This window comes from Phodopus roborovskii, unplaced genomic scaffold, assembly GCF_943737965.1.
Source record: "Phodopus roborovskii unplaced genomic scaffold, PHOROB, whole genome shotgun sequence".
Taxonomy (NCBI): Eukaryota; Metazoa; Chordata; class Mammalia; order Rodentia; family Cricetidae; genus Phodopus; species Phodopus roborovskii.
The window spans coordinates 67,646,316-67,673,276 of NW_026126418.1; the positions used below are offsets into that span (position 1 = coordinate 67,646,316).

The 26,961-nt window shown below is 45.2% G+C and overlaps 1 protein-coding gene across 1 annotated transcript in view; it reads left to right on the top strand.

Annotated features, from left to right (window-relative positions):
• Positions 1-2,850: 2,850 nt before the first annotated feature.
• Positions 2,851-26,961, top strand: part of LOC127222640 (histo-blood group ABO system transferase 1) — a 29,652-nt gene continuing 5,541 nt past the window's right edge. Inside the window, exons 1-5 of the mRNA XM_051184914.1 lie at positions 2,851-2,929; positions 21,919-21,988; positions 22,549-22,608; positions 25,201-25,236; positions 25,739-25,873. Coding sequence (XP_051040871.1) covers positions 2,917-2,929; positions 21,919-21,988; positions 22,549-22,608; positions 25,201-25,236; positions 25,739-25,873 — 314 coding nt within the window. The 5' untranslated portion in view covers positions 2,851-2,916. The remainder of the gene's footprint in view (positions 2,930-21,918; positions 21,989-22,548; positions 22,609-25,200; positions 25,237-25,738; positions 25,874-26,961) is intronic.

The following is a 26,961-nucleotide window of genomic DNA, read 5'->3' on the forward strand; positions in this document are numbered from 1 at the left end:
GGGTTTTGTGTGTGTGAGTTCAGTCAACCCAGCACTGTCCTTCTCTACTGTATTGGCCTTGTTCTTTTGCTAAGGATCTGTGGGTCTATTTCTGGGCTCCACCCTGCTCCACTCATCAATTTAGTTGTTCAAATATCATGCTGCCTCAGGTAGTGTGAGTCCTCTGGCTTTATCTGTATCACTGTCAGCTGTCCTGGGGGCTTTGCTTTCCCACATTCATTTTAAAGTCAGTCTTTTTTTTTTTCCTTGGACACAGAGTTTGGACTCACTGTGTAGCCAAGAATGACCTTGAAATCTTGATTCTCCTACCTCCACCTCTGGCCACTGTACCTTCTGAGACAAATTCCTAGCTCTGAATCATCCTTTTGATACTTCCAAAGTATTGCTAGGATTCTGATGATGCTCTCTTGACTCCATATAGCTGGTTGGGAAAAAGATCATGTATCTCCAAGGTTTTGTTTCTTCTTGTATATAACTGTGCTCTCTCTCTCTGTCTCTCTCTGTCTCTCTCTCTCTCTCTCTTTCTCTCTCCTAATGAGTAGGCCATTTGGGTGGGAGATCCCTAGACTGAGCCTTGGGAGAAAGGGTTGAAGCACTAGCTAGGGCTTCCAATGACAGCTACCTTGGGTTCTATTGGCAGTAACCACCAGAATGTAGATGGTGTCTGTACATTATTGCGATAAATAAGGATCAGGATAAACAAATAGGCCGAATAGATCTTTATTCAGGGAGAAATAACTTACAACCTAGACAGATGAACACCAGGAAATTCAACCCGATCCTCTCCTGTCCGAGTCGCCAGCAAAAGAGAGCGCCTTCCTGGCCCCCTCTGACCTCCTTCCTCAGGTCACCTCCGCCCATCGCTCCACCCCCCAATGGGCGTGGTCAGTGCTACAGAAGGACTATCTCACTACAGTACATGATATTTCAATCTCTTGCCAGGCATAACACAGGGGATCCTGAACTGGCTACAAAAAAATAGACTGTCACCAAGGCCTGGGAAGATTCACTAATGATAAGACAGAAGCAGGTTGTAGCCTAATACCGTTGTTTTGCTTGACTCTGTCTCCCAGCTCTCAGCCATCATGTGGTCAGGTAGACAATCCTTCCTTCCTTAAAACTGGTTTGCATGTGCTGACAGTTTGCACCTTTGCTTGCCTATTTGGCTGATGGGGGATGTCCTGTACGCTGTGAATGCATTTCTCTTATTGGTTGATGAGTAAAGCTGTTTTAGCCAATGGCCAAGCAGGAAGTATAGGTGGAGCTCTCCGACTAGAAGGATTCTGGGAAGACGAACACAGAAGGGAGTCATGGAGAGACACCATGTAGCTGACTAGAGAGAGCAATAGATCTGGCCGTCTCTAGTAAGCCAAGACTATTTGGAGATATACAGATTAATAAAAATGGGTTAATACTTCAGAGAGAGCTAAACAATAAGAAGCCTGAGCCATCTGCCACATAATTTGTAATTAATATAAGCCTCTGTCTGTTTATTTGAGACTAAATGGCAGCAGGACCAGGTGGGATAGAATTATCCATCAACATTTGGCAGATGTGTCAGTCCCTGATATCCTGTATATTGGCATCGCTCTTCCTCAGGGTATATGATTATGATGGCTCAGTAGGGAGAAAACACAATATGCACAGACACAGGCCTTTCCAGCCTCTGTGTTCAGGACAGAGCATGCACTTCCCCTCCTCAGACCCTCATAATAAGCTTAGATTTGGAATAGCAAGAGCCACTCTTGGCGTCACTGGCACAGCAATGGCTGACATTAACTTCAAAAACCTAGGATGACAGATAACTCAGGATTTGTCTATAGTATAAAAACCATTGCCACGCTAGAGAAACAGGAGGATCTATTACTCAGGGTGGGTTTACAGCATGGGAGAGTGACCTACTCTATTAAGCACAAGGAGGTCACTGTGTAGCTTTAGGGGAAAGTTGTTTCTATGAAAACCATTTAGATACATTAGTGATAACTCAATGTGCTTCAGAAAAGCCCCACCTCACAAAAAGGCAGGAGGCCTTTAAAGGAAGAAACCCTTGTCATTCTCAGGCTCTTCCTGGCTAGTGAATGTGCTATCAGCCAGTACAGGGCTCATAGTTCTCTTGTACCTGCTGACTATGGGTGGTGCCTGCATCATCAATGCCAGTTGTACAAATTCCCACTTAGCATCTATTAAGTGGATGGTCATTAACTCCTAATATGAAGAGATACACAGCACAGAGGCAAGGATTTGACTCAGGGTATAACTCAAAGGGGAATGTGATGACTAATGTTATGTTCAAAAGTTTAAAATTTCTGAGAGTAAGAGAACTTCAAAACAAAATTAGACTTCCAAATGCTAAGGACTGTTAAGGTTTATAATTACCTGGTCTTGTACAATTTTAACAAAACTCTTTATTACGCAAGGTAGTAGGTCTTAAGGCCAAACTCTGTTTCTGTTTCTGTAAACAAAAACTTGCTTTTCAGGAGAGAGGAGGGAGAAGACAGTAAAGGAAGGGAGAGAAAGAGATGAGAGGAGAGAAGGAGAGGGAGAAAGATGAGAGTGTTCTAAAACAAAGATCAGAAGAGGAGAGTTTGGGGGTGGGGTTGATAGAGTAGGAAGTGGGGGCAGATTTGGGGGACCACAGGCTAGAGCCTGACCTGAGGAGGAAGCATCCACAGTCCCTGGCATATGAGGTGTGGGTGGCATACCCCCTGTGTCCATGGTACATCTGGCTGAGGACACCTGTTTCCTGCAGACACACCTGGACTAATCAGAAGTCTGCCAGAGTTCTTCCCCACCCACAGGTAGTCAGGACTGGGTTTTCTCCCTGCTGGGGGTTGGTCCTGCTGGGGGTTGGTGCATGAAGTCTCAGCTGTGCCCAACTACTTGCTGCTCAGAAACTGAACCATCCAGGGTCCTGTCATGGACCTCAGAGGTGAGTTGAGGGATGAGGAAGGAGGTTGTGGGTACCCTCAATTGATTGCTCACCATCTGGTTGGAGATTCACTGCTTCTGGGACATGGGGCTCAGAGGTGGCAGGGCCAGGTCTGCAGTCTGGCAGGAACCCTGTGGATCCCCGGATCTGTATGGGAGTGCATGTGTACTGGTGAGGGGAAGGTAAGGCGGACCCAGGTCTAGGTCATATTAGAAAGTTCTGATCTGAGTGGGCAAGGCTGCTGTGGAAGGACACCGAGCACAAGTGACCTGTCTGTCTCTTTATGGGGCATCCTCTTCTGTACCTGCCCAGACAATCCAGCACAGAGGTGGTAGCCAGGGCCCATGAAGCTGGCCTTCCAGGATTAGAGGAGTCCATATTTCCTGTGGAAAAGCAGAAGGTGGAAGCCAAGGGGAGGCCAGTAATCCTTCATGGCTAGAGAAGGGCTGGAGAAGAGGTATGATGGAAGGAAGGCTGGGGCTGGCTCCGCAACCCTCACCTGGTCAAGTTAGAGTTATTTTTATAGAAAAGATTGTTTGTGTTTCACAAAGAAAAACAGGAACAAAGCAAACTTAATCTAGGAAGGGAATATCTTTTTGCAAAAAGGGTGTGCTATGTGTGATGAACACAAAGCACTTAGTTTTTATTCTCTTGCAAGTGGTGCCTGTGTCTCACCCCATTGGTGGGAGCAGGATCTTACAATCTGGTGCTATTGTCTCATTATTAATCAGAACAAAGGGCAAGGGTATGATAGAATCAACGGGCATGTATACCAGAGTTTTACTAGTTGGGGAAGGTTATTGAGTTTAGTCCTTGATGGGCTATACCTTAAATAGGAAAACTTATTTTCAGTACTTCATTCTGTCCCTGTGGTAAAATATATATAGCAAAATTACCATCTTAATTGTCTTCCCCAAAGCAAAGAAGACTGTTTTCCAATGATTTCTGTGTGAATTGTATACGTGTGTGTGTGTGTGTGTGTGTGTGTGTGTGTGTGTGTGTGTGTATGTGGTGATTACAGGACAACAATGTGGAGATGCTTCTCTTCTACTGTTACACCTAGTTTGCAAGACCCCAGAAGACCACCAAGAACTGGCTCACCAATGCCAAAACACTAGGTTTACTGTCAAGTTACAAGCCCCAGCAGGGACCCTGTAGAGCAAAATGACAAAGCAGCTGCAGGAGGAGGGTCCCTTGCCTCTATCATAAGGGTTCTTAAAGGGAAAAACCACAAGGCTGAAAGTCACAAGATTACAAAGTTTCCATGGTTACTTAAGGTTATTACACAAAGTACAAAGTAAAGCAATTACATACATTTGAGCAGAATAAAGCAGGGACATGGTGTCACAAGTTTGTCAATTATCCTGTGGGCCAGAGGATTATACAACCAGCAGTTACAGGTTATCTGCTTTTCTTCAGAACAAAGGAATGTTGATACAGCTTGTAGTGAACTCCCTTTTTCTGAGAACTGGAGTCAGGCCTGTAGTCACTTCCTCCTGGTCAAATTCTTCTGCCCAGTTCCCTTTCCTTTTGTGTTAGCTCAGGGGTCCAAGATGTTTTACACTTTTATTAATTTTTGGACTCTCATCTCACTATCTCATAGGTTCCAGAGCTCACACTCAGGTTGTCAAGCTTATGCTGAAAGGCTCTTCGTACTGAGCATCTTCCGGGACCATCTTAGCAATTTTAACGGAAACTCCAGTGTCTTTAAACACATTCACAGTAAGGACAGGGAGGAAGCTCAGTGCTGCCTGCACCCCTTCCCCAGCAAAAGACACCGAGGCCTGACAAGCACCCTGTGCAGTGTGGGAGCTGCAGATCTGCCATATTTTTGTGGCAGGGCCCAGGATGCTTCTGTTTCTGGGATGCAAGTTGGGATATGGGTGAAGCTGGGTGAAAAAACAAGTTGTGGTTGAACCTGTAGCTCAGGGGCCAGGCTCTCTCAGGGGTGGGGGTGTGGTTTAGGGGGCTGGGAGGTGGGGGAGTGGGCAGTGTGGGGAAAGGGTGCTCCAGGAGAGAGGCAGGGGAGTTAAGATGATGCAATGCAGTGACCAGGGCAGCAAAACCAGGTGTGTGTGCTGGAGCCTCAAGGGAGCCAGGGTTTCCTTCATCGGGCCAGCCATGTCTAGAGGGTAAGTCAGGGCTGCCCAGGTGCAAGGGAAGCTGGTTCGAGGTGGGAGTGGGGGTGAGCAGGTGGGAGAAAGCCTGGGGGCTCCTGACCTGGACCTATTCCTCAAGATTTTGTACAAAGGTCAGGCCAGGCATGGGTTGGGGTGGATTAGGTGGGTGGTGGAGGAAATGTCTCCATTTGTTGTCACAGAGTATAGTTGACTTCCTGCAGTAATTTACATCCTATTCAGCTCTGGCATTTCTCATTGTTCTGGGTCCCCACCCACCACTTCCTGGTGCTTTAATATGCCAAGTGCCTGCTCTTTTACCTGTTTTATGTATCTTGGTGCAGGCAAAGCCAAAATAAGCACAGTGAAGCTGTGAAAGGGAAAATCTTAACTGCCCACAGCAGCAGTGGAAGGATGGGAGCTGTTCACAAGGCAGTGATCTCCCTGAATAAGCTTTCAGTAAGGGCGCCTGTACACAGTCATGCGGGGGCTGGCCAGTTCCTGAGAGTAAGTACACATGCTGACACAGACCATTGTTTGCTTGAGCTATGTTTAAATGGGCAGCATTTGAGTTGTATTTTAATGATAATCTCCACATTGTTATCTCCCCCAACCTCAAGAGATGGTCCTGCAATAGGTCCAAATCCCATCCTAAGAGTGGATGATGGGGAAATACACTCATAGCCCACTTCATAGTGTCCCAGTGAGTGAATCACTGTGTGATAACAGTGATTACATTGCATCGTGAGTTCCATTTCCCAATTCTCTGTGTGGTCCTCAGTCTATCACCACACTGATAGCTACGTTTATATAACAAGAATGTTTGCTAACACACCCAGACTGTCTTAAAAGCTTACCTGTGGGGTCCTATTGCCAACTCTTGTTTCAGTTACTGATAGATGTAACATGGACCAGGAGACTCAACAAAGCCATGTTTTATTGGGGGGAGTGGGGAGGGGACCAAGGGAAAGGGAAGAAGGAAAGGGGAGATGGGGAGAGGGGGAAGAAGTAGAGAAGGGGCGAATGGGTGAAGAGGTGGAGGTCCTCCCTTAAAAAAGGGGAAGCCTGCACATGGGTACTTAGTCCTCAAGCAGCCCCATAATGTGTGATGTAGCCATGAAATGGCTACATAACACAGGGTCCTTTGAGCTGCTTCCTGCCCATTGTCAGGAGCGGAGTCAGCATAATGCTGTGGTTTCAACACTATCCTTCAGCAATAGAAGGTCTATTTTGAGTTTAAATGATATTGGTAAGAATCCCATATTCAGATTTCCAAGCTGTTACATATTTTAGGGTGACCTTTGGATCTTTCTTGGGTACTCAGACGAGCTAAGTCTGGTATCCTGGGTGATAACAAAATAACTTAATAGCAGCAACACACACTGGGTGGAGGGGAATTGAACCAATGTAGTTGTAAGGAAACCATGGAGACTGTGGGAAGTTAGGGTTGGGGTAGATATGCAGTAGTATTTAAAAACACATTTGAGAAGCATCAAAACAAGTGACAGGATGAATGATAGTGTGCTTGGGAATATGTGCCCAGTGAGTCTGCCCATAAGCAGAACTCACTGATCTGATAATGAAGATACTCACAATGAACAGATTTGCAGGGAAAAGGCTGGCCCAGATCTCCTAATTCTTGAACCCTTTTATCAGATGTCTCTTTACCTTGCTCCCAGGCCAGGGGCAGAGTACTCAGCCAATGACATTTTAAAGCCTCTGTGGGAGGCTCTTCTGGACCAGAGTTGAACATTTTTTTTCCTTAATTATGAAGACTATTAAATTCATGACTTACTAGGCATACTCTACACCCCAAGTAAGAAAGTCTTGAGGGGCTTTCCTGTGTGCCATCCTTTGTGTCTTCCTGGAAAACCTGTAGGCAAGCATTGGAATGAGAGAATTCTGCACAGTGCCTTTAGAGAAGAATATGCATCATCACCTATAGAAAGAATTAGGGTTTATTTATCACTAGGGCTAATAAATCAAGGGGTTTGAGTGTTTACTCTCCCTCTTTTTTTATGAAGTTGTAGTTTTAGTAATTTTTTTTTTTAGCCAGCTCAGCAATAGCTTGTCCTGCAGGATTGCAAGGAATGCCAGTTTTATGCAGAATTCCCCAAAAGGAAAAAAAATTTGGAAAGCTTGTGAGGAATATATAGGCTAGCTACTTGTTTTGATCATGTGATAAAATCCTAGAACATCAAGTGTAGCAAGACACAGTGACCCAGCATTTGTAGAACTGTAGCCCAGGTAAATAAAAAGTGTGAGGGCACCAGGCAGAGGGTAGGAGGAAGGAACCATAGGGACAACAAAAGAGGTATGCTGTGGGAACTGTAGAATGTTGTCACTGGGGTAATGATAACCGTTTTGTAAAAGAGGATAATTGTGTTTGTTATGGAAGACCAAAAGCATATAAAGGAGTAAATTGGGACAATAGAATCTGGTTTCCATAATGACTTTACCATAAAGAATAGAATATAAGGGACCATAGAATCTGGTTTTCCTAATGAATTGATCATTTACAACTTTTTCTTTGAGATATGAAATTAGGTTAATATAAGTGGGTAACAGACCTTTGTGGTTGTGATGTCAATTTTGTTCCTTTATGATGCTAAGGGCAGGAGTCAGTTGTGCCAGAATGACTATAGGTAGTGAATGCAAATGAGGAAATGAGTGTTCCTAGGTATTGTTGAGGAGGAATTTCTCATTAGAGATACGAAGATTGAAGAAGAGTTCAGCCAGAGGTATCTGGAAGAGTCCAGATTGAACATGGTCTGTAGAACAGTTCATGATATTGCAAGGATGGAAAATTACAGCCTAACTCTCCAATGACTCCAGGAAGTTAGAAGTTTAAAAATGCTATCTAAAAAGCCCCAAATACCTATAATTCCAGACCTATCAATAGGCAAAAGACCTCTGCCTGTCAATAGGCAAAAGGTCTACGAGCCACACAAATGCAGACCACTGAAGCTATAGAAAACTGATTCGTCTATAAACTTGGGCTTGCATGATTTAAAGTTTGGTCTAAAAACTGTAAAATTGTTTAAATTGATTGGCACGCATTGCGCGGGCTGTTGATGCTATGAGATGATTGGTTTACAATATGCGGGGTAGGGGTCCTCAGTGCTCTACCCCTGCATGGCTTATTACTGTGGACCCCAGTGCACTTGGAATAAAAAGCCCTCATGCAGTTTTCATCAAAACTGCTTCTCGTGAGTGATTTTGGGTGCTCTATGGGTCTTTCATTTGGTGCATTGGCTGGGAATCAGCGACCACCCCTCACACCCAAGAACCAACTTGGAGGCTCCCTGGTGTGTGTGTGTGTGTGTGTGTGTGTGTGTGTGTGTGTGTGTATGAGCCAGCATCTCTGTTCTGAGTGTTTTCTTGCATTTGTTTTCTGGAACACGCATTTTCGGTTTCAGTTTGCAGCTGTCCTCTTGGGACATGCTAGGAAGATCACAGGCTGCCACCCTGATGGATACCCTGGAAGGTGAGGAGGCTGATGGCCTCTGTCTGTGGGTTGGTCAGAGTACCAACTTCTGTTGTTGAAGCAGAAGGTTCCTCCGTGGCCGTCCAATTTTTTGCCTGATTGTGGAAGATGTGAATGGGTTGTTTGTGTCTGGATCTGTTAGTTTCTGTTAGTTTTTGTATCATGCATTTTCGTTCTGTGTGTCTTTGTCTATAGACAGTGATGACTGATAACTCCCCTTAGTTTGACTCTTGACCACTGGACTGAAGTTAAGTCTAGCAGACTTTGTAAGTACCTCTGAGCAGCCAGAGGGAATCCTTTTAATTCTGAGATTATCTAAGCTTTTAAGGCAACTGTTTTTCAGAGTGGGCCTGGCTCTCATCCTGACCCACCACCCACGAGCACTTGTGCGGGGCCATTTCAGGGCCAGGAGACCCAGGGAGAGGCAAGTGCGCCAGGGCCACTGGGGCCCAGCCACAGACGAACGGCCATGGGCTGGGGCAACGGGCAGATACCCAGCTCCCTCCCTGCTCTGGCCCCCATGAGGTGACCAGCCAGAGGCTACCACTATCCTTCCTCAGTGTCTCTCAAAGTCATTCTTGATACAGTTCTGATCCTTCACCTGGATGGATGACCTTCCACCCCCACTGAAGCTCAGGCTCCAGAGTTGGGAAAGGAGCCACGCTGGAGTTGGCCCCCTAATGTCGGGTGGCTGGATTGCAGCCTCTCCAGTACTGGCCCTTTTCCTCCTCAGATCTTTATAATTGGGAAACTAATACTGTTAAAGGTGAGAAAACATGTCCCTGGGGCTGATGGGTCCATGCAGCTGCAAAACGAGATTGACTTGGGATCCCCCTTGACTCGCCCCAGTTGGGACTTCAACGCTGCTAAAGGTAGGGAGAGCTTGAAAGTCTATTGCCAGGCTTTGGTGGTGGGTGTCTGAGGTGCCGCGAGACGACCCACCAATTTGGCTAAGGTAAAGAGAGGACTCCTTTTGACCCTACCTCAGAAGCCCAGAGAGCTTCGATGGTTCTGGCCTTCATAGGGCAAGGATATTAAAAAGAAACCCCAGAGACTGAAGGGGTTACAGGAAGCTGAGTTACGTGATTTAATGAAAGAGGCAGAGAAGGTGTATTACAAAAGGAAGACCAAGGAAGAGAAAGAGAAGAGAAAGAGTCAGGAGAGAGAGAGAGAGAGAGAGAGAGAGAGAGAGAGAGAGAGAGAGAGAGAGAGACAGAGAGAGACAGAGAGAGAGACAGAGAAAAGAGAAAGAAGAGAGAGACAGAGAAAAGAGAGATAGACAAGAGAGAGAGAGAGAGAGAGAGAGAGAGAGAGAGAGAGAGAGAGAGAAAGTGACAGAGAAAAGAGAAGGAGAGAGAGGAAAGGCATGATAGAAGACAGGAAAATAATTTGACTAAAATCTTGGCCACAGTGGCTAAAGGAAAAAATAGTAAAGAGGGAGAAAAAAAAAAGTTAAAAAATTTAAAACAGGCCCTAGACAGCCAGGAAATCTGGACAACAGAACCCCACTGGACAAGGACCAATGTGCATATTATATAAAGAAAAGGACACTGGGCAAAGGACTGCCCCAAGAAGAGAAACAAGGGATCAAAGGTCTTAACCATGGGGAAAGATAAAGATTAAGGGAGATGGGGTTCGGATCCCCTCCCTGAACCCAAGGTAACTTTAAAAGTGGAGGAGCAACCAGTTAAACTTTTGGTGGATACCAGAGTGGAGCATTCTGTGCTGATACAGCCATTAGAAAAATTAAAAGACAAAAATCTTGGGTAATGGGTGCCACAGGGCAACGGCAGTATTCATGGACTACCCAAAGAACAGTGGTTATGGGCCAGGTATCCCACTCATTCCTGGTTATCCCTTTGTTAGGAAGAGACATTCTGTCAAAAGTAGGAGCCAAGATTCATTTTGACTCTGAGCAGTTATCAGTAACTGATAAAACAGGGAAATCAATTGCAAGTTCTCACTGTTAGACTAGAAGATGAGTACAAACTCCACCAGGAGCCCAGGCTTGACCTAGACTGTTCAGATGGGCCTGGAACCTCCAATATGGACTGGTGATTAGCCAAAATTCCCTCAGCTTGGGCTGAAGTATCCGGAGTGGGTCTGGTGAAACAAGTGCCCCCACAGGTTATTCAACTGAAAGCTAGTGCTACAGCAGTATCAGTCAAACAGTTCCCCATGAGAAGAGAGGCTTGGGAAGGAATTCGACCCCATTTCCAAAGATTAACCCAGCAAGGCATCCTGGTTCCTGTTCAATCTCCCTGGATAGGAAGCCTGGGACCAATGATTATCAGCCAGTGCAGGACTTGAGAGAGGACAATAAAAGGGTGCAGGACATACACCCAACTGTCCCAAACCCTTATAACCTGCTGAGTGCCCTCCCACCTGAGCGGAGCAGAAACATCCCCTTAGACCTAAAAAACACCTTTTTCTGCCGGAGGTTACATCCCACCAGCCAACCACTTTTTGTCTTTGAATGGAGGGACCCTGGCATGGGCAGAACTGGGCAGCTCACCTCCCCGACCATCTTTGATGAGGCTCTTCATAAAGATCTGGCCAGCTTCAGGATCCAACACCCCCAGGTGACCCTCCTCCAATATGTAGATGACCTACTTCTGGCAGGGGCCACCCAGCAGGGCTGCTTGGAAGGAACAAAAGCACTGCTGCTGGAATTATCTGACCTAAGATATCGAGCCTCAGCCAAAAAGGCCCAGATTTGCAGTAAAGAGGTAACGTACCTGGGGTTCAATCTACAGGATGGGCAAAGATGGCTGATGGAGGCTTGGAAGAGAACTTTAGTTCACACACTGGCCACAACCACGGCCAGGCAAGTAAGAGAATTTCTGGTGACAGCTGGGTTTTGCAGGCTATGGATCTTGGGATTTGTGTCCTTAGCAGCTCCACTCTACCTGCTGACTAAAGAAAATAAAATATTCACCTGGGCCCCAGAGCATCAGGAGGCATTTGATGCCATTAAAAAGGCCCTGCTGAGCGCAACTGCTCTAGCCCTCCCTGATATAACTAAACCTCTTATCGTTTATGTGGATGAGCATAAGGGATTAGCCCGGGGAGTTTTGACCAAATCCCTAGGGCCATGGAAAAGACCCATTGCTTATCTGTCAAAGAAGCTTGATCCTGTAGCCAGTGGATGGCCTGGCTTTCTAAACGCTATCGCAGCTGTGGTTGTACTGGTCAAAGACACTGAGAAGTTGACTTTGGGGCAGAAAGTAACTATAATAGCCCTTCATGCATTGGAGAACATTGTCTGGCATCCTCCGGACCAATGGATGACCAACGCCTGCATGACTCACTACCAAAGCCTGCTTCTCACTGAGAGGATTGTGTTCGCTCTACCAGCCACCCTCAACCCCGCCACTCTTCTGCCTGAGGAGACTGATGAACCAGTGACTCACTATTGCTGTCAACTGTTGGTTGAAGAGTCTGGGATTCACAAAGATCTTATGGACATCCTGCTGGCCGGGGAGGCATTGACCTGAGAGCAGTTACATGGTAAAAGGTAAAAGATGGGCTGGGGCAGTGGTGGTGGATGGAACCTGCATAGTCTGGGCCAGCAGCCTGCTGGAAGGAAACTCAACACAAAATGCTGAGCTCATGGCCCTTACGCAAGCTTTACAGATAGCCGAAGGGAAATCCATAAACATCTACATGAACAGCAGGTATGCTTTTGAGACTGCACATATGCACAGGGCTACCTATAAACAAAGGGGGCTGCTTACTTCAGCAGGGAAGGAAGTAAAAAACAAAAACAAAAAAATTCTAAGCTTGCTGGAAGCCTTATATTTGCCAAAAGACTGGCCATTATACATTGTCTTGGACACCAGAAAGCCAAAGATTTCATCTCGAAAGGGTATCAGATGGCTGACCAGGTAGCCAAGCAGGCAGCCCAGGATGTCAACCTGCTGCCTGCAGTAGAGAAGTCTAAAACCCCAGAACTCAGATGACAGTATATTCTAGAAGACTGGCAGGAGATAAAGACATTGTGTGCCTTGTCATCTGGTTAATGCTAATCCTTCAAGAATGCCTCCTGAGAAGAGACTGAGGGGAAGCAACCCAGGTGCTCACTGGGAAATGGACTTCATGGAGGTAAAGCCAGCCAAGTAAGGTAACAAGTATTTATTAGTTTGTATAGACACCTTTTCAGGATGGGTAAAGGCTTACCCTACCAAGAAGGAGAACTCAATCGTGGTGGCTAAAAAAAAATACTGAAGGAAATTTTCCAAAGATTTGGAATACCTAAGGTAGTACGATCAGACAATTGTTCAGTTTTTGTTGCCCAGGTAAGTCAGGGACTGGCCAAGATGTTGGAGATTGATGGGAAATTACATTGTGCATACAGACCCCAAAGCTCAGGTAGAAAGGATAAATAGAACCATTAAAGAGACCTTCAATAAATTGACCATGGAGATTGACGTTAATGATTGGATAGCTCTCCTACCCTTTGTGATTTTCAGGGTTAGAACACCCCTGAACCATTTGGGCTGACCCCCTATAAATGGCTCTATGGGGGGCCCCTTCCACTGGTGGAAATTGCCTCTGTACATAGCTGATGTGATGTTCTCCCAGCCTCTGTTCACAAGGCTCAAGGTGCTTGAGTTGGTGAGAGAGCTAATGTGAAAATTATATTACAAAAGTCCTACTCTTCCTATCACAACATCCTAAAAAAAGTGTTTGCATGCAGCATGGGTTCACTATTTGGCTCTGGGCCTCCTCTTGTGTTGTTTTCATTCTTGATTTGTTTACTAATTTGTTTTGACACAGGGTCTCTCTAGGTAGCCTGACTGGCCTGGAAATCTGTAGATCAGACTGACCTCAAGTTCATAGAGACTGGCCTGGCTGTGCTTGGGGGCAACTTTATTTATTTATTTGTTTGTTTATTATTTATTTATTTTCTATCATGGCTGTATGTTTGAAGCTTTCAGGCCTGTGGTCCTGGTATTTGGGGGAAGGGAAGAAGTGTAAAGTTCAGAGGAAGGTGTAAATCCCACCCTCAAGTACAACCATCTGGGGAAAGATAAGCTGTTGAATGATAGGAGTACTAATCTGGAACCTAGAAGTTTCAGATGACTCCCTGTAAGCTTACATGATTTTTTTAAAGTTTACAAAAAGAGATAAAGGTTTTAGATACATTAGCATTACCACTGTTTGCAGAGAAAGTAGTGGGTTCATTTCTTTGAGTCACAGAGGAAAAGTCTGAGGACCCAAAGGAATGATTCTGAGCTAAAAGCCTTAACACCCTCTTCTCTGTGCAGGAGGATGGATGTGTAGATTGGACAGAGATGTCTCCAGCATGATAAGATGCAGTTTTAAATCAATACTCAGAAGACAACCAAAGGAGATTTAATTTTTTTTTTTGCGCTGGTGACTATGATAATAGCAATCAGTGTTTTACCAGGATTAGACTGAAAACTTATGAGAATTCCATTGAACTTTTGAAGTTTGAATATAACAATAGTATACCAAGAAGGCAAGGAATCTGAAACATTTTTTTCATTTTTCTCCTACCTTAAATCACTCTTTTAGACCTTTACAACTTGCATTGATACACTTTAAATCTCTTTCTTAGACCTTCAGAACTTATTTAAGCTTTTACATCCTAGCACCATATATATAGCTTAAAACATTTTACAAAAAGAAACAAGGCCTGATTGTTCTGTCTTTACCTTCAGCTCTAGCACCTATGGGAAGGAAATCAAGTACTCTGGGCACACCAGAGTTATTTGTTATATTTAGAGGAGAGGTAGGCTACAGGGACAAAGGTCAATTTTAGAAAGTGCTTATGTGTTTTAGATGTATAAGGATGGGAAGGTTTGTTTATATCTGGGAGGAGATGGCTTGGAGTAGAAAGGACAATGTTTTAAGGTTTGTTTAATTACTTAATTAATAATTATTAGAAGGGAGGAATGAGAATATGAGGAGGTTCAGAAGTGGCTTGGTATAAGGAATGTATCAAGAATGAGTATTTAGGGGTCTATGACTGGAGGAAGTTGTCCACAAGGGCAGAGATAAGAAGTGCAGATATACTAGGTGATCTACGTTGAGGTGCTTATAGGTTGGGGTAAGAGAGAATCCAAGATATGTGGTTTGGGGATAGGACTATCAGGGTGGGGAGGCCTACAGAGGAGGAGGTCATCTAGATACTGAAACAGGTGGGAAGAAGAATGGAGAGGCAGTCCAAGTCAGTAGGCGTGGCTGGCCAAAATGATGGGGACTGTCTCGGAATCACTGGGGAAGAGCAGTCTAGGGCAGTTGTTGATTGTTGAGTATCAGGGTCCATCTGCGTGAAGGCGAAAGTCTTGGAAGTGGACATTCAGCAGTATTAAGGAAGATTTAGGAATGAACGCTGAATGGTGACAGGATGGTGTAAAGGTTAGATATTTAAGGGTGTGAAGGGAAAGCAGTTAATGAAGGAAAGGTCCTGGACTATGTGGAAGGTTCTATTCATTATTTTGACTGTTAACATAGCATATTGTATCGTGAGGAGGTGTGGCATGGGAACGATGGGTTTGAGGTCTAGGCAGGGGGTTGCTTAAGGGTAGGGAGTATTAGAGTTTGGAAATGTAGGCAGAAGCGCCTTTGGGTATGTTCAGGAGAAGTTTATGTTGTGCAGGAAGGGGAGGAGAGGTGGTATCCCATATCATGGGGTTGACTACAGAAGTGGGTGGAGAATAAGAGGGGTTGGGGTTTGGCGAGTGGAGAGCGTACAAACGGAGGCCGAGGAAGTGAGGAGTGTCCTGAGAGCAGTTGTTGGGGTGAAAGACAAACTTTGTTTTAGTTCTGGAGAGGGCATTCTTTCCTAGTAAGATTAGGACACGAGGGAATGGGGAGAAATAAAAACCTTAAAAGGAACAAGTCAAGGGAGGAGTATGGAGGGCTGGTTGTGTATTTTGACAATGGGTGAGGGAGAGGGGTGAGTGGGACCACAAACAATAACACAGAGAGAAGGAAAAAAATGAAACAACTTCATATATCTTAAATTACTTCCTCTGACCATAAATGACTTACTTAAGCTTACATTTCTTCAGACCTTAACACATTTTCTTGGACTGTCATAACTATATATATATATATATACACACACACACGCGCACACACACACATATATGTATATGCATATGCATATGTAGTGTGTGTGTCTGTGTATCTGTGTGTGTATCCTCTTAGACCTGTATAACTTACATCATTAATTTTCCCTTGATCTACGTAACTTACTTGTCTGTTTCTCATAACCTTTAGAGACTCCAAATCTTTCTCAGTGTGATGCCTGTCAGAAAGGCAAGCCATACTTATGAAATTGACTGACCAAGCATCTGGGTGTTTGCTGTTGTTAAAGCTACAGTTAGCTGTCAATATCATTACAGATCTGAGAAGGATAAATTTGAGTAGGAAGTATAATTTAAATGGTTTTACATAAATTAAAATACTTTGTCATTTGAGGCTTACGTAGTTCTTTGCAGAAGCAATAGTGGGTCTTTGGATGTCAGAAAAGATCAGCTCTTAATCTTCAGTTGTCACATAGCCTTGGCTGTCAGACTTAGGTTTGGGAGTTTTTTTCTGTAGAGAATGATCTTGGAAAAAATTGACCTTACAGTGATGAGGCTGAGTACAGTCATTAACCCAAAATATCCACAGTTTGTGCAGATTCCAGAGGCAGATGGGGCAGGGAAGAGTTTTCCCCAGTGGTTAGCATTACCACAGTCCCTGTAGAGTCATTGGCACAGTGGTCTGTTTTCGTTGGAGATCTTAAAGCTTTCTTGTTAGGAGAGGATCTCTGTTTACTGTGAGGAGTTTTTAAATGAAGATTCTATATTCAGCAAATGTCTGAGGAGTTTGAGGAACAAGTATTTGTTAAGGATACCTGATATTTATGCTTAACATACAGGAGGCTAAATGAAGCTTATTTTGGTAATTAATCATAAATATAAGTATAGTTCTAAACACACTAAGTCAACACAGTGTTTATAAGATTAGGGCTTGTAGCTTTATCCTTATTAAGTTTGAGTTGAAGATTTCATTGGAGATCTTCCAGCATAAAAACAAACCAAAACTACAAGTGTACTGAACACTTCTCATTGTAGAATATTACAGTTTTTCTTTGTGTGACTTAGTGTAAGTTATAGGCAGTGTTAGGACAAGAAAGGGTAAAGATGAGAAAGTGTCAGGCCACTTTCTTGGTGGAGGCTATAACTTATATTTTAGCTTACTTGTCATGGTTGCGTGAAGTCACCCATGGTGCTGGAAAATCAGCTTAGTGTTGTAGCTCTTGACACAGGCAACAAGAACTGGTCATGGCTTGAGAATACAGGAGACCTCAAAGTTCATCCCCACAGTGATACACTTCCTCCAACAAAGCCACATCTTTGAATAGTGCCTCTCCCTATGAGAATACGGGGGCCAATTATTTTCAAACTACTACATATCCCTTTTGTATTTCATCAATTTTGGTTTGTGTGTGTGTGTGTGTGTGTGTGTGTGTGTGTGTGTGTGTGTGTGTGGCGGAGAGAGCAGGCAAATGGTCAAGTGGCTAAGAGCATTGGCTACTTCCCGAGGATCTGGATTCAATACCCAGCACCAACCACATGGTTCTCTAACCACAGCTTCAGAGGATCTGACATCCTTTTGTGTTCTCTTTGGGCAATAGGCATGCATGTGCTTCAAACACACACATGGCAGTAACACCCCTAGCCACCATACAAAACAGACAGACAAACAGACAGATAAACCTCCCAAACAAAGGCAAACAACTTAATATGAGGTAAAATAGAAAAGAAATCACAAGGATCAAAAGAAATGGCTAGGAGCCAGAGAGTTGTCTCAGTGGTTAAGAGCACTTGTTGCTCTTGTAAAGGACCTGGTTTTATTTCCAGAAACCCCAATGGCGCCTAACAAGCACTTGTTGCTTTAATCCCAAAGGACCTGAATCACTCTGATCTTCCTGGGGTATCAGGCATGCATTTGTACATCCATATACATACTGTTGTGAAGTAATCACCAGAGAAAGACAGCTAAGACATTGGTATAACCTAATAAAATCTTTATTAGCTGGCCAGCAACTACACTGGTTGTTGTGGATTCCAGTGTAGCACTGAGCCTTCCTCAGGGTGAGTGTTTAAGCACAAAAACCATGTTCTGGGATGACATACTTCAGTTTACAAGACCATTTAGCCAGAAGCAGAACTACAGGGACAAAAATCAAGGTTACTACATTTAGAGACTTTCCCACATCTATGGAATTTGATGGATCATGTCTTTATTTCAGTTTTGGCAAGTGGTGTGTGCTGAGTTTTACAGTGTGAATGGTTCAGTGGATTTGGTTGTGGTGAGGTCTGGGGCCATGTTATATTACTCACTTGGGGCTTAATTTTCTCCATTTTCTGTTTGTAGTGCCATCAGACTGGAGCTTATATGTTTTTTGGAGAATTTTGTTTTCTTGATTCCAAGTCTTGTTCCATTTTTGGCCTTTTAACTTGGATATAGCCATCCATATCCATTTTTTTTTTAGTTGTGTGCATCCATTTGTACTTTCCTCACTAATGTTACCTTAAATCTTTATTTATGATCTTAGTGTCATGAATGTTTTAATTATATATGTGAATCTGTGCTATTAGTACTTTTCAAATCAGTTTATTTTCAATTTATTAGGACATATTAGGAAAATAGATATCCCTCTAGTCTTAAATTAAAACAAGCACCCACTGTTTCCTTTTTGGGATTTTTTTCTTTAGGTTCCTGACTGCTATTTTCCATTTCTGAGCTGTGGCCTCACTTTCTTCTGATCCTTTGTCCTTCTTTTTCCTGACTTTTCCCTTTACATGTTACAGGCTCAGCAGTGAAGTCAGCTGAACAAGGTTTCAGGAACCAAAGGCAATGCCTAAATTGGTTTTATTACTTTAGTACTTTTAGGAATCCATTAAATGTCAAAATTTATCATTTTCAGTAATATCCAATTAATACTAAAACCTATACAGTCAAATATTGCTTATAGAAATGAAGACATAGCTGCCACATGCATGGTCAGAAAGACCTCACGTTGTAAAGCTGTTCTCTGTCTAAGCTGGTCAGTGAAGTGTGCATAAAACCAAGTATAAGTCCAGAAGATTTTTTTTTTATAGAAATCAAACAGCAGATTCTAAAATTTCAATGGAAATCCAAAAGTCACAGAACAAGCTAGAACAGCTTAGTAAAGTAAAAACACAGTTTGAGTACTTGCCTTCCCAATATGCATTACATAGCCACTGCTGTCAGTGAAGGTTGGAGTTAGGGTAAACCAGACCCACAGCTCCATAGATAGACGCACACATGTGTAGCTATGCATTTTTAACATTTTATTATTTTAAAATTGCATGAATATATATATACATACATATATGTGTGTGTATATATGTATGTATGTATGTTTGTGTGTGGGTATGTACACTGGTTTTGGGGGGAGAATGGTGGTATCAGCAGGGATTCTTGGAGACAGGAGGTTGTGAGCCACCAATGGGAGTGTTGGAATTGAGGTCTGATCCTCTGAACTGCTGAGCCGTCTTTCCAGCTGGCTTTAAAATATATTTTGTTTTATTTAGATTTACTTTTATTTTCTTGAGAATTTTATACACACATACATAGGTTTTGATTAAATCTACTCTATATCCTTCTCCTCTTCTATCCCTCCCCACACATTTCCCTCATAATTTCATGTGATTTTTTAAAAACTCACTGAATCCGCTTAATGCCACCTGCATGTGGTTGGGTGTGGGGTCATCTGCTGGAGCATGAGTGGTTTCTCAGGGGCTGCGTTCCTGAAGAAAGTAGACTCTTCCCTTCCCAGCAGCTGAGAGTTATCAATAGCTCTTTAGACAGGAGTGGGACTTTGCCAGCCCCTTCACCATCCATGCTGAGACTCTCAGCCAATGGCTTTCAAAAAATGATGTGAGCATACAGAGGCCAGGGGAGGGCATCAGGCACACTAGTTTATCACTCTTTACCGCTGCCTTTGAATCAGGGTCTCTCTGAGCCTGAGGCTCAATTTTTCAGCCAGGCTGGACGCCAACAAACCCCTTTCCTCCTCCACCACTGCACAGCAGACACAGCAGGGGGGGGTGTTACTTTTTCAAAGTTTATCAAGCAGCATATAAAATGGGCACATTTTATTAGATATGAAATTAACATTAAAAGAAGTTTTTTAGCTGCGTGTTGGTGGCACTCAAAGGCAGAGGTGGGCAGATCTCCAAGTTCTAGGTTAGTCTGATCTACAGACCAAGTCCCAGGTCAGCCAGAGCTACAGAGAAGAATAAAACAAAGCAAAAAACAAAAACACAATAAATAACAAAGTAAGAAAAGAAAAGACAAATGTACATTCCGTTCTGTTTTTGCCTTTAAAAAATCTTGAAATTTCCCTTTTCAGTGCATCAGGTGTTCTGTCTTTTTAAATTATTTATTTTTATGTGTATGGACATTTTGCCTCCATGTATGCATGTACCACTTGTATGCTTGGTGCCTGAAGCAGTCAGAGAGCATATTAGATTCCTTGAAACTGGAGTTAATAATGGTTTTGAGTTGTCATCTGGGTAATGTTCTGGAAGAACAGTCAGTATTCTCACCTGGTAAGCCATCTCTTCATGCCCAAAGAAATTGCTTTTAAAAAGTTAAAAAGGAGCAACTCATGGGGAATGTCCTTCTGTTTATTTGTTTCTCTTATTGGTTGATGAATAAAACACTGGCCAATAGCCATTAGAGGCAGGAAAACAGGCAGGACTAGGAGACGAGGACAATTCTGGGAAAGGAAGGCAGAGGGGGCATATGGCAGATGCCATTTAAGCTGCCAAAGGAGTATCAGCTCCAGGCATTCTCCAGTAAGCCAAGACCATGTGGAAACATATAGATTTATAGAAATGGGTTAATAATTAAGACAGAGCTACCCAATAGGTAGCCCTAGCCATTGGCCAACAGTTTAATATTTAATAGGTCTTTGTGTGTTTATTTGGGACTGAAGCAGCAGAGGGAACTGGAGGGACAAGAAGAAACTCCCCAACAAACAATAATTTCACAATTGCACAAATATTACTTTCCGTTATATTTCCCTATAGCTATACTACTAACTCCCAAAAGGGGGAGAACTCAAAAAGGACAAATGAAGTTCAAATGTTACTTTGTCTTTGTTTCTGAGGCTTTTAGAAATCAGTTGCTCCATTGTGGAGGATTGGGAGATGTGGAGAGAAAACTTAAGAAGTGAAAAATGAGCTGGCTCAGTGGATAAAGGCGCTTGCAGCCAAACTGGATGACCTGAGCTCAATCCCTGGAACTCACATTGTGGAAAGAGAATCAGTGTTTGCAGGTTGTCCTCTGACCTCCACTAGTGCCCTGTGGCATGCACAGGCACACACATGCAAATAAATAAGCAAATGAAATAAGAAACAAAGTACCAGCTCAAGTGATTTAAAGGGGAAGTAGCGGACTGGGACAGGGAGGGTAAGCCGTTTTAGATGTGAACCTGTGTAAACACCCTGTGAGTGTGGCTGTGCATGTGAGGGTCACAGGGCCACCTGGTGTCAGTCCTTGCCTTTCACCCTGTTTGAGACAGTGCTCCTTTTGTTGCTCCTCACTGTATGCCTGGCTGACCGGCCTGTGAGCTTCTAGGGATTCTCCCATCTCCATGTCCCATCTCATCACAGGTGTGCTGGGATTTCAGATGCCTGGCTTTTACCTAGGCCCTGGGGGTCTGAACTGAGGTCCTTATGCTTGTGTGGCTATGACAAACGCTTTACCCACTGAGCTCTCTCTCCAGAGCACACATGTGAGTCTATTTAGATCTGTGTCTTTTAGGTCTATTTGGGCTTCATTATGAAAACACATACCTTCCAGAGACACGAAAATCATCTGAGGTATTAGGGACATAGCTCAGTGATGGAGCACTTGTCTCAGCCCTGGCCTTCAACCCCAGCATGAGAAAAGTCACTAGAACAGACTCATTGCTGTCCCCGTGTATGTAAGCATACAGGGGCCTGGGGTGGGGGGTGGGGAGAGCTGTTCCTAGCCTTCTTGATGGAGCCAGCTGGTTCCTGGATGCTTACATACACGGGCCAGCAGTGACCCCAAGGCATTCATTGTGTTTCATTTCAGCAACCACAGGAAGGGGTACTCAGTGGCATGATCACATGGGGACCCTAGGGGATCTTGAGGGCCCAAGGGAGTCATGAGCTGGAAGTAATAACTTTCTTTCCTCTGTCTGCTCAGTGGGGCTGGAGCTCCCTCAAGGATTGGGGCTGCCTGAGATAGGGCAGAGCCACAGTCCTGAGGATGACCTCTGAGTCTCAGGAGAGGCGTGGAGGGGAGTCATGTCTGGGAAGGGGTGAGTAACTGGATCCTGCGCTCCTGTTTTTCAGGGAGACCAAAATGCTGCTCGCTTCACCTTGGAATCCTTCCCCTCATAGTGCTTGCCTTGGTCTTCCTTGGGTAAGAATCCAGTCTGGTGAGGAACAGCTCATGAGACCCTGATGGGGACCCTGAGCCATGAGCATCCCCACTGCTATGGCAGTGATGAGGGTGCTGATGGCCCCTCACACACAGATGCCCAGCTTTTGCATGTCTCCATAGTGAAGCCTCTCTTGATGCCACAAAAGGGGTTTTGGCATTGGCCCTAGCAATGTGGTGGGTATAGGGAAGGAGAGGAAGGGCTTGGAGGCTGTTCTCTCTAGGTGCAGATGTTCTGTGACCCGTCATACGGCAAAGGCACTGCCATGTCTACTGGGGCTTCTGTAGAATACTCCCTGGTGTGGCCTTGTGGTGTAGGCATCTGGCATTGAGAAGGGGCTGTCTGCAACTGTCACAGGTGTCCAAGTGCAGGCTTTGTCCCCAGGGACCTTCCTGTCACCACCTCTTCTAGTGTGGTAGGCATGGTTATTCCTGTCATGTGGCCCTGCATCCCCTCTGGGAGCTTCTGTGCTCACTCTGCTGGATACAGTGGTGCATTCTGGAGGAGGCACAGACAGCCAGTCTCCATGTCCTTCCCACAGCTATGGGTTCGTGAGCCACAGAAGCCAGAAGGAATTGAGAGACTCTGGAGCTATGACTAGGTGAGTGTGTGTGTGTGTGTGTGTGTGTGTGTGTGTGTGTTACTGGATGAGTGAACTTCCTGTTGAATGTTGCCTTGTAGTCTCTGCCCGTGCCTCTACATGAATGGGTCCAGTCCTTCTCTAGGCTTCTCAGAGCAGCCCCAGCTGCCCCCTGCTCTTTAAAGGGTTTTTTGGGAAGCACTTGTCTTTCCTGTCTTCAGCCTCATCCTCCCATTTGTACCTACCTGCCAGCCTTAAGGACACTTCCTGTTCCCCACCCACCTCTCCAGACCCAAGTTGGAGGTCTGTACAACCCCCAGTCAGCAGATCCTATCAGCCTGCCTTTTGGGAAGGCATCCCTTGGCTTGGCTCTGTTTCCTGAGCCTCCTGTGGTCTTGCATGAGCCCCATGCTTGTCTGTCTGTCTCATCCCTACTTTGCTCACAGTAGCAAAAGTTACTTCAGCACAGAGGGTAGGAGGCTTCCTGAAATTGGATCCTTTCCACTGACCCTCTCCAGCAGCCTGCAGCTCTGCATTCCTGCACAAGCCATGCATGCCCTTCAGTGGGACTGGCCTTGGTCTTTGTCTATGCTGAGCCTCCCACTAGTCTCCACTGCCTCCCACCTGCTCTTTGTTCCCACCAGTTCCTCTTGTGTCAGTTTTCCAGTGCTGCAAAGCTGTCTGTCCCACCCTCATTTGTGTTGGGAGGCAGTCACTCCTTTGATGACTGTCTCTCCAGAGGTGCCTGGGGTCACTATGCAGAGCTAGGTGGGTCTCCCCGATGGCTCACATTTGTGGAGGTTGAGGGTGGCCCTCAGCTGAAGTGTCCATCCCTGGGACCGACTGGGCTTCCTCTCAGCCTGCCTGGATGGTTCTGGGCAAGTGACATATTAAAATGTTGTCCAGCCTCCGAGAAGCCGGGCTTGAAGTCACCCAGGCACTGTAGCCTCAATTTATCTCTTCAAGGACAGACTAGACTTCACTTCTTGATGGGTGGGGGCTGGACTCTTCTGTGTTCTGGAACTCCCTTTTGCTCAGGTTCCACTCAAGAGTGGCTGGTAGTGTGAGGCAGAACCTTGACTACAGTGTTTGACCTTAGAATCTATGGCATTACAGTGTTTGATTTCATGTTGATGGCATAGTGCCTGGGGTGACCACCATGTTGCTGTTCTTTTACTGTGACAGACCCACTGTACCCTCAGGTACCACTCCCCTTCCTCCAGGCTCTATACCTGATCCCTAAACCCTCCTGGTTTAACCCTGTCTACTGTGTTGTCCTCTGTAGCTTCAGCGTGTCCCATGGAGAGCTGGATGTCCGGGAAGTTGTAGCCCTGTCAAGGTATCCTGCCCTCATATGATGCTCTCTAGCCATGGACTGTGGGGGGTATGGATGGAGGGGTGTGTGTGTATGTGTAAGTGTGGGCAGCTGGGAAGTCCCTTCCTGCACCAGAAGTGGAGAACAGAGCCCTACACTTTGTGTTGACTACCTGCATGTCATTTGCTTTTAAAGAGCCAGGCTGGCTCATCTGGTACAGAGCTGAGTTTATAGCTGTGCACCCCATTCTCAGGGCAACATTTATAACACATGAGTTTACCATCCTCACCATTGCAACAGTTCAGTTGCAGTAAGCACATTCATGCTGTGGTGCAGCCATCACCACTGTCCATCTCCAGAACATTCCATCTTGTAAACTGTGTCCATCAAACACCGACTTCCCATTGCCCTGCCCTGCTGCAGATCCACGCACTCACCTTGTCCGTTCTGTGTTGTTTCTCTGAGCATGGCCACTCTGTGGTATTGCATGCTATGGCTGGGGTCCTGTGGGGTTTCTTTTATGTGATTGGCCAGATTCATTCAATAAGGTGCTATCAATCCTCATCCCTGTGCAGAAATTTCCTGGGTTTTTTTTTTTTTTTTAAAAGACGCATTCACTTACTTAAGGAAAGATTCATTTTTGATTTATGAGTGAGAGTGTTTTGCCTCCATGTATGTCTGAGCACTACATTCTTGCCCAAAGAGGCCAGAAGAGGAATTTGGGTACCTAGGAACTGCAGTTACAGACTGTGGTGGTCTCTATGTTTGTGCTGGGAACCTAATCCAGTTGCTCTGCAAGAGTAACCAGTGCTCTTACTGCTGAGCATCTGTCCTGCCCTGATCTCTGCTTTATAAGCCATCACAGGGCATGCAGCTTCTGAGCAGAGATGGCTCCTGGCCCTTGGGGCTTGACCTTTTGATGGAGCTTTAGTATTGAGCTAGTCTCTGACACAGATAGAGAGCTGGGACTCTGTTGTGACATCAGCCAGGAGAGGAGCAAGGCAGGTTGGTAGGCTTCTACCATGGACAAAAGTGTTGAGTCTCATGTGACTTGTGAATTAAAGTAGTCCTTAGCTCACCCAGCCTTAAGGAGGGTGTCATGCTTTCCTCTCCCTACCTTATGTAAAGTAAGTCTGTGATCTTGCTTTGGCCCATCCTTGGCTCCCAGGATCATGGACAGACACAGTAGGTTGGTTGCCACCACACTTTCAGGTCTGTTTGCCTGGTCCGTGGCTGCTAGTGACATGCTTCTCATTGAACTTTTTGTCATCTTGGACTACTGTGTTTTCTGTTTGCAGGATGGCCTATGCCCAGCCAAAGGTGCTAACACCCAGGTGAGTATTTAGTCAGTGCATGAGTAGTGCAGGAGTCATACAGGTATTCAAGGACAATTTGCTTGCAGTGGGGAAAAGTTCAGTAGCACAGCTGAAGCCCTGGGTCAGTCTCCAGCACTGGAAAACACGAAACTCAGGAAAAACCAAAAGCTTGATTGTGATTGTCATCGCCCTCACTCCACCAACTCTTTCAGAGTCTTAGGGTTGTCTGATTCAGGTCTGGAGCCCAGAGCATCTTCTTTCCCATCTGGGCTTCTGCTCTTTGTTTCCTGTCTCTGTCATCAAGGCTTCAGAGATGTGGTGTGTGCAGTGGGAGTTAAACTCAGGTGCTTCTGGAGCTTGGTAGAGTGGGGTGGGCATAACCAGTGAGAGCTGATGCTGAGTGCCTCAGGCTCCCTCAGGGAGGGTGGGCAGCCCTGGGGGAAGCTGAAGGTATGGAATCTGAGCAGGTTCCTGCAGGCATGTTTGGTCACATGTTGCCTGTGGCCCTCTCCCCATGCAGTAGGAAAGATGTTCTTGTCTTGACTCCTTGGCTGGCTCCCATCATCTGGGAAGGGACCTTCAACATCGACATTCTGAATGAGCAGTTCAGGCTTCAGAACATCACAGTTGGACTGACCGTGTTTGCCATCAAAAAGTAAGCAGTGGGTGCTGGCCATGGCTAGTGTGTAAAGCACTTTCTTCAGGGGCAGGAGGACCTGATTTGATCCCGGACACTCATGTAAAGGTGGGCATGGTGGCACACCCCTTAGTTCCAGAACTGTGGGTGGAGGGGAGAGACAATGGATCAGGCAGCTTTCTGCATGGCTTAGCCAAACTGTGAGCTGTAGAGTCAGAGAAGGGACCCTGTCTGAAGAACAAAAAAGGTGAATGCCACAAGAAGACACCCAAAGTCAACTTCTGGTTTCCACACAGGCACACAGGAAGTAAACTTGAATACATACAATGGGTGTACACACACACACACACACACACACACACACACACACACACACACACACAGAGGTCAAGGTGGACACCAGGCAGACCAAGCTCCATTCTTGTATTTAGTTATTTAGTATGCAGTGTGGTTGCTGCTGGTTCACTCTGACACCTTCCTGAGGTCTCATGGGCTTGCAGGTGAGTGATCCCAGCTCTGCCTCCTTCCAGAGCCCCAGGCCAGCTGCCCCTCCCTCTGTGCTCTTAGCCAGGTGCCATTTGCATCCCTTAACACACTTAAGGTGGGTATCCTCATTCTTAGGGCTGGCAGCAAGGGACAGAATGCAAAGGACAGAGCTGTGGCCACTGGTGCATGTACCAGACTTTCTCTTTTTATCTGTCAACTAGCTCCTCAATCATAACAACAGAGACATATTATTAGTTTTGAAAGCTTGGTGTTGTTCTTTTGATATTATTATTGCCTATGAATCACAAACACAAGACTCAGAGCCCATGTGGATTTCATTGATAGAGGGGAGAGAAGTGGGGGACAGTAGCTGTTGGCCAATGGAAAGCAGGAGATAGAGAGAAGAGAGAAAGAGTGGAAGGAAGAGAGAGAGGGAAAGAGAAAGTGAGCAAGAGAATGAAGAGAGCAAGAGAGAGGCAAGCTTGGCATGCTTGCTTTAAAAGGGAAACTTGCGCATGCATAACTGAGTCCCCTGTGCAGCCAGGCAAAGCTTGAGCAGCCAGGTAAGTCATGACTTAAAGAAGACATGGCCATGAGCATCCCGCCCATCATCAGGATCT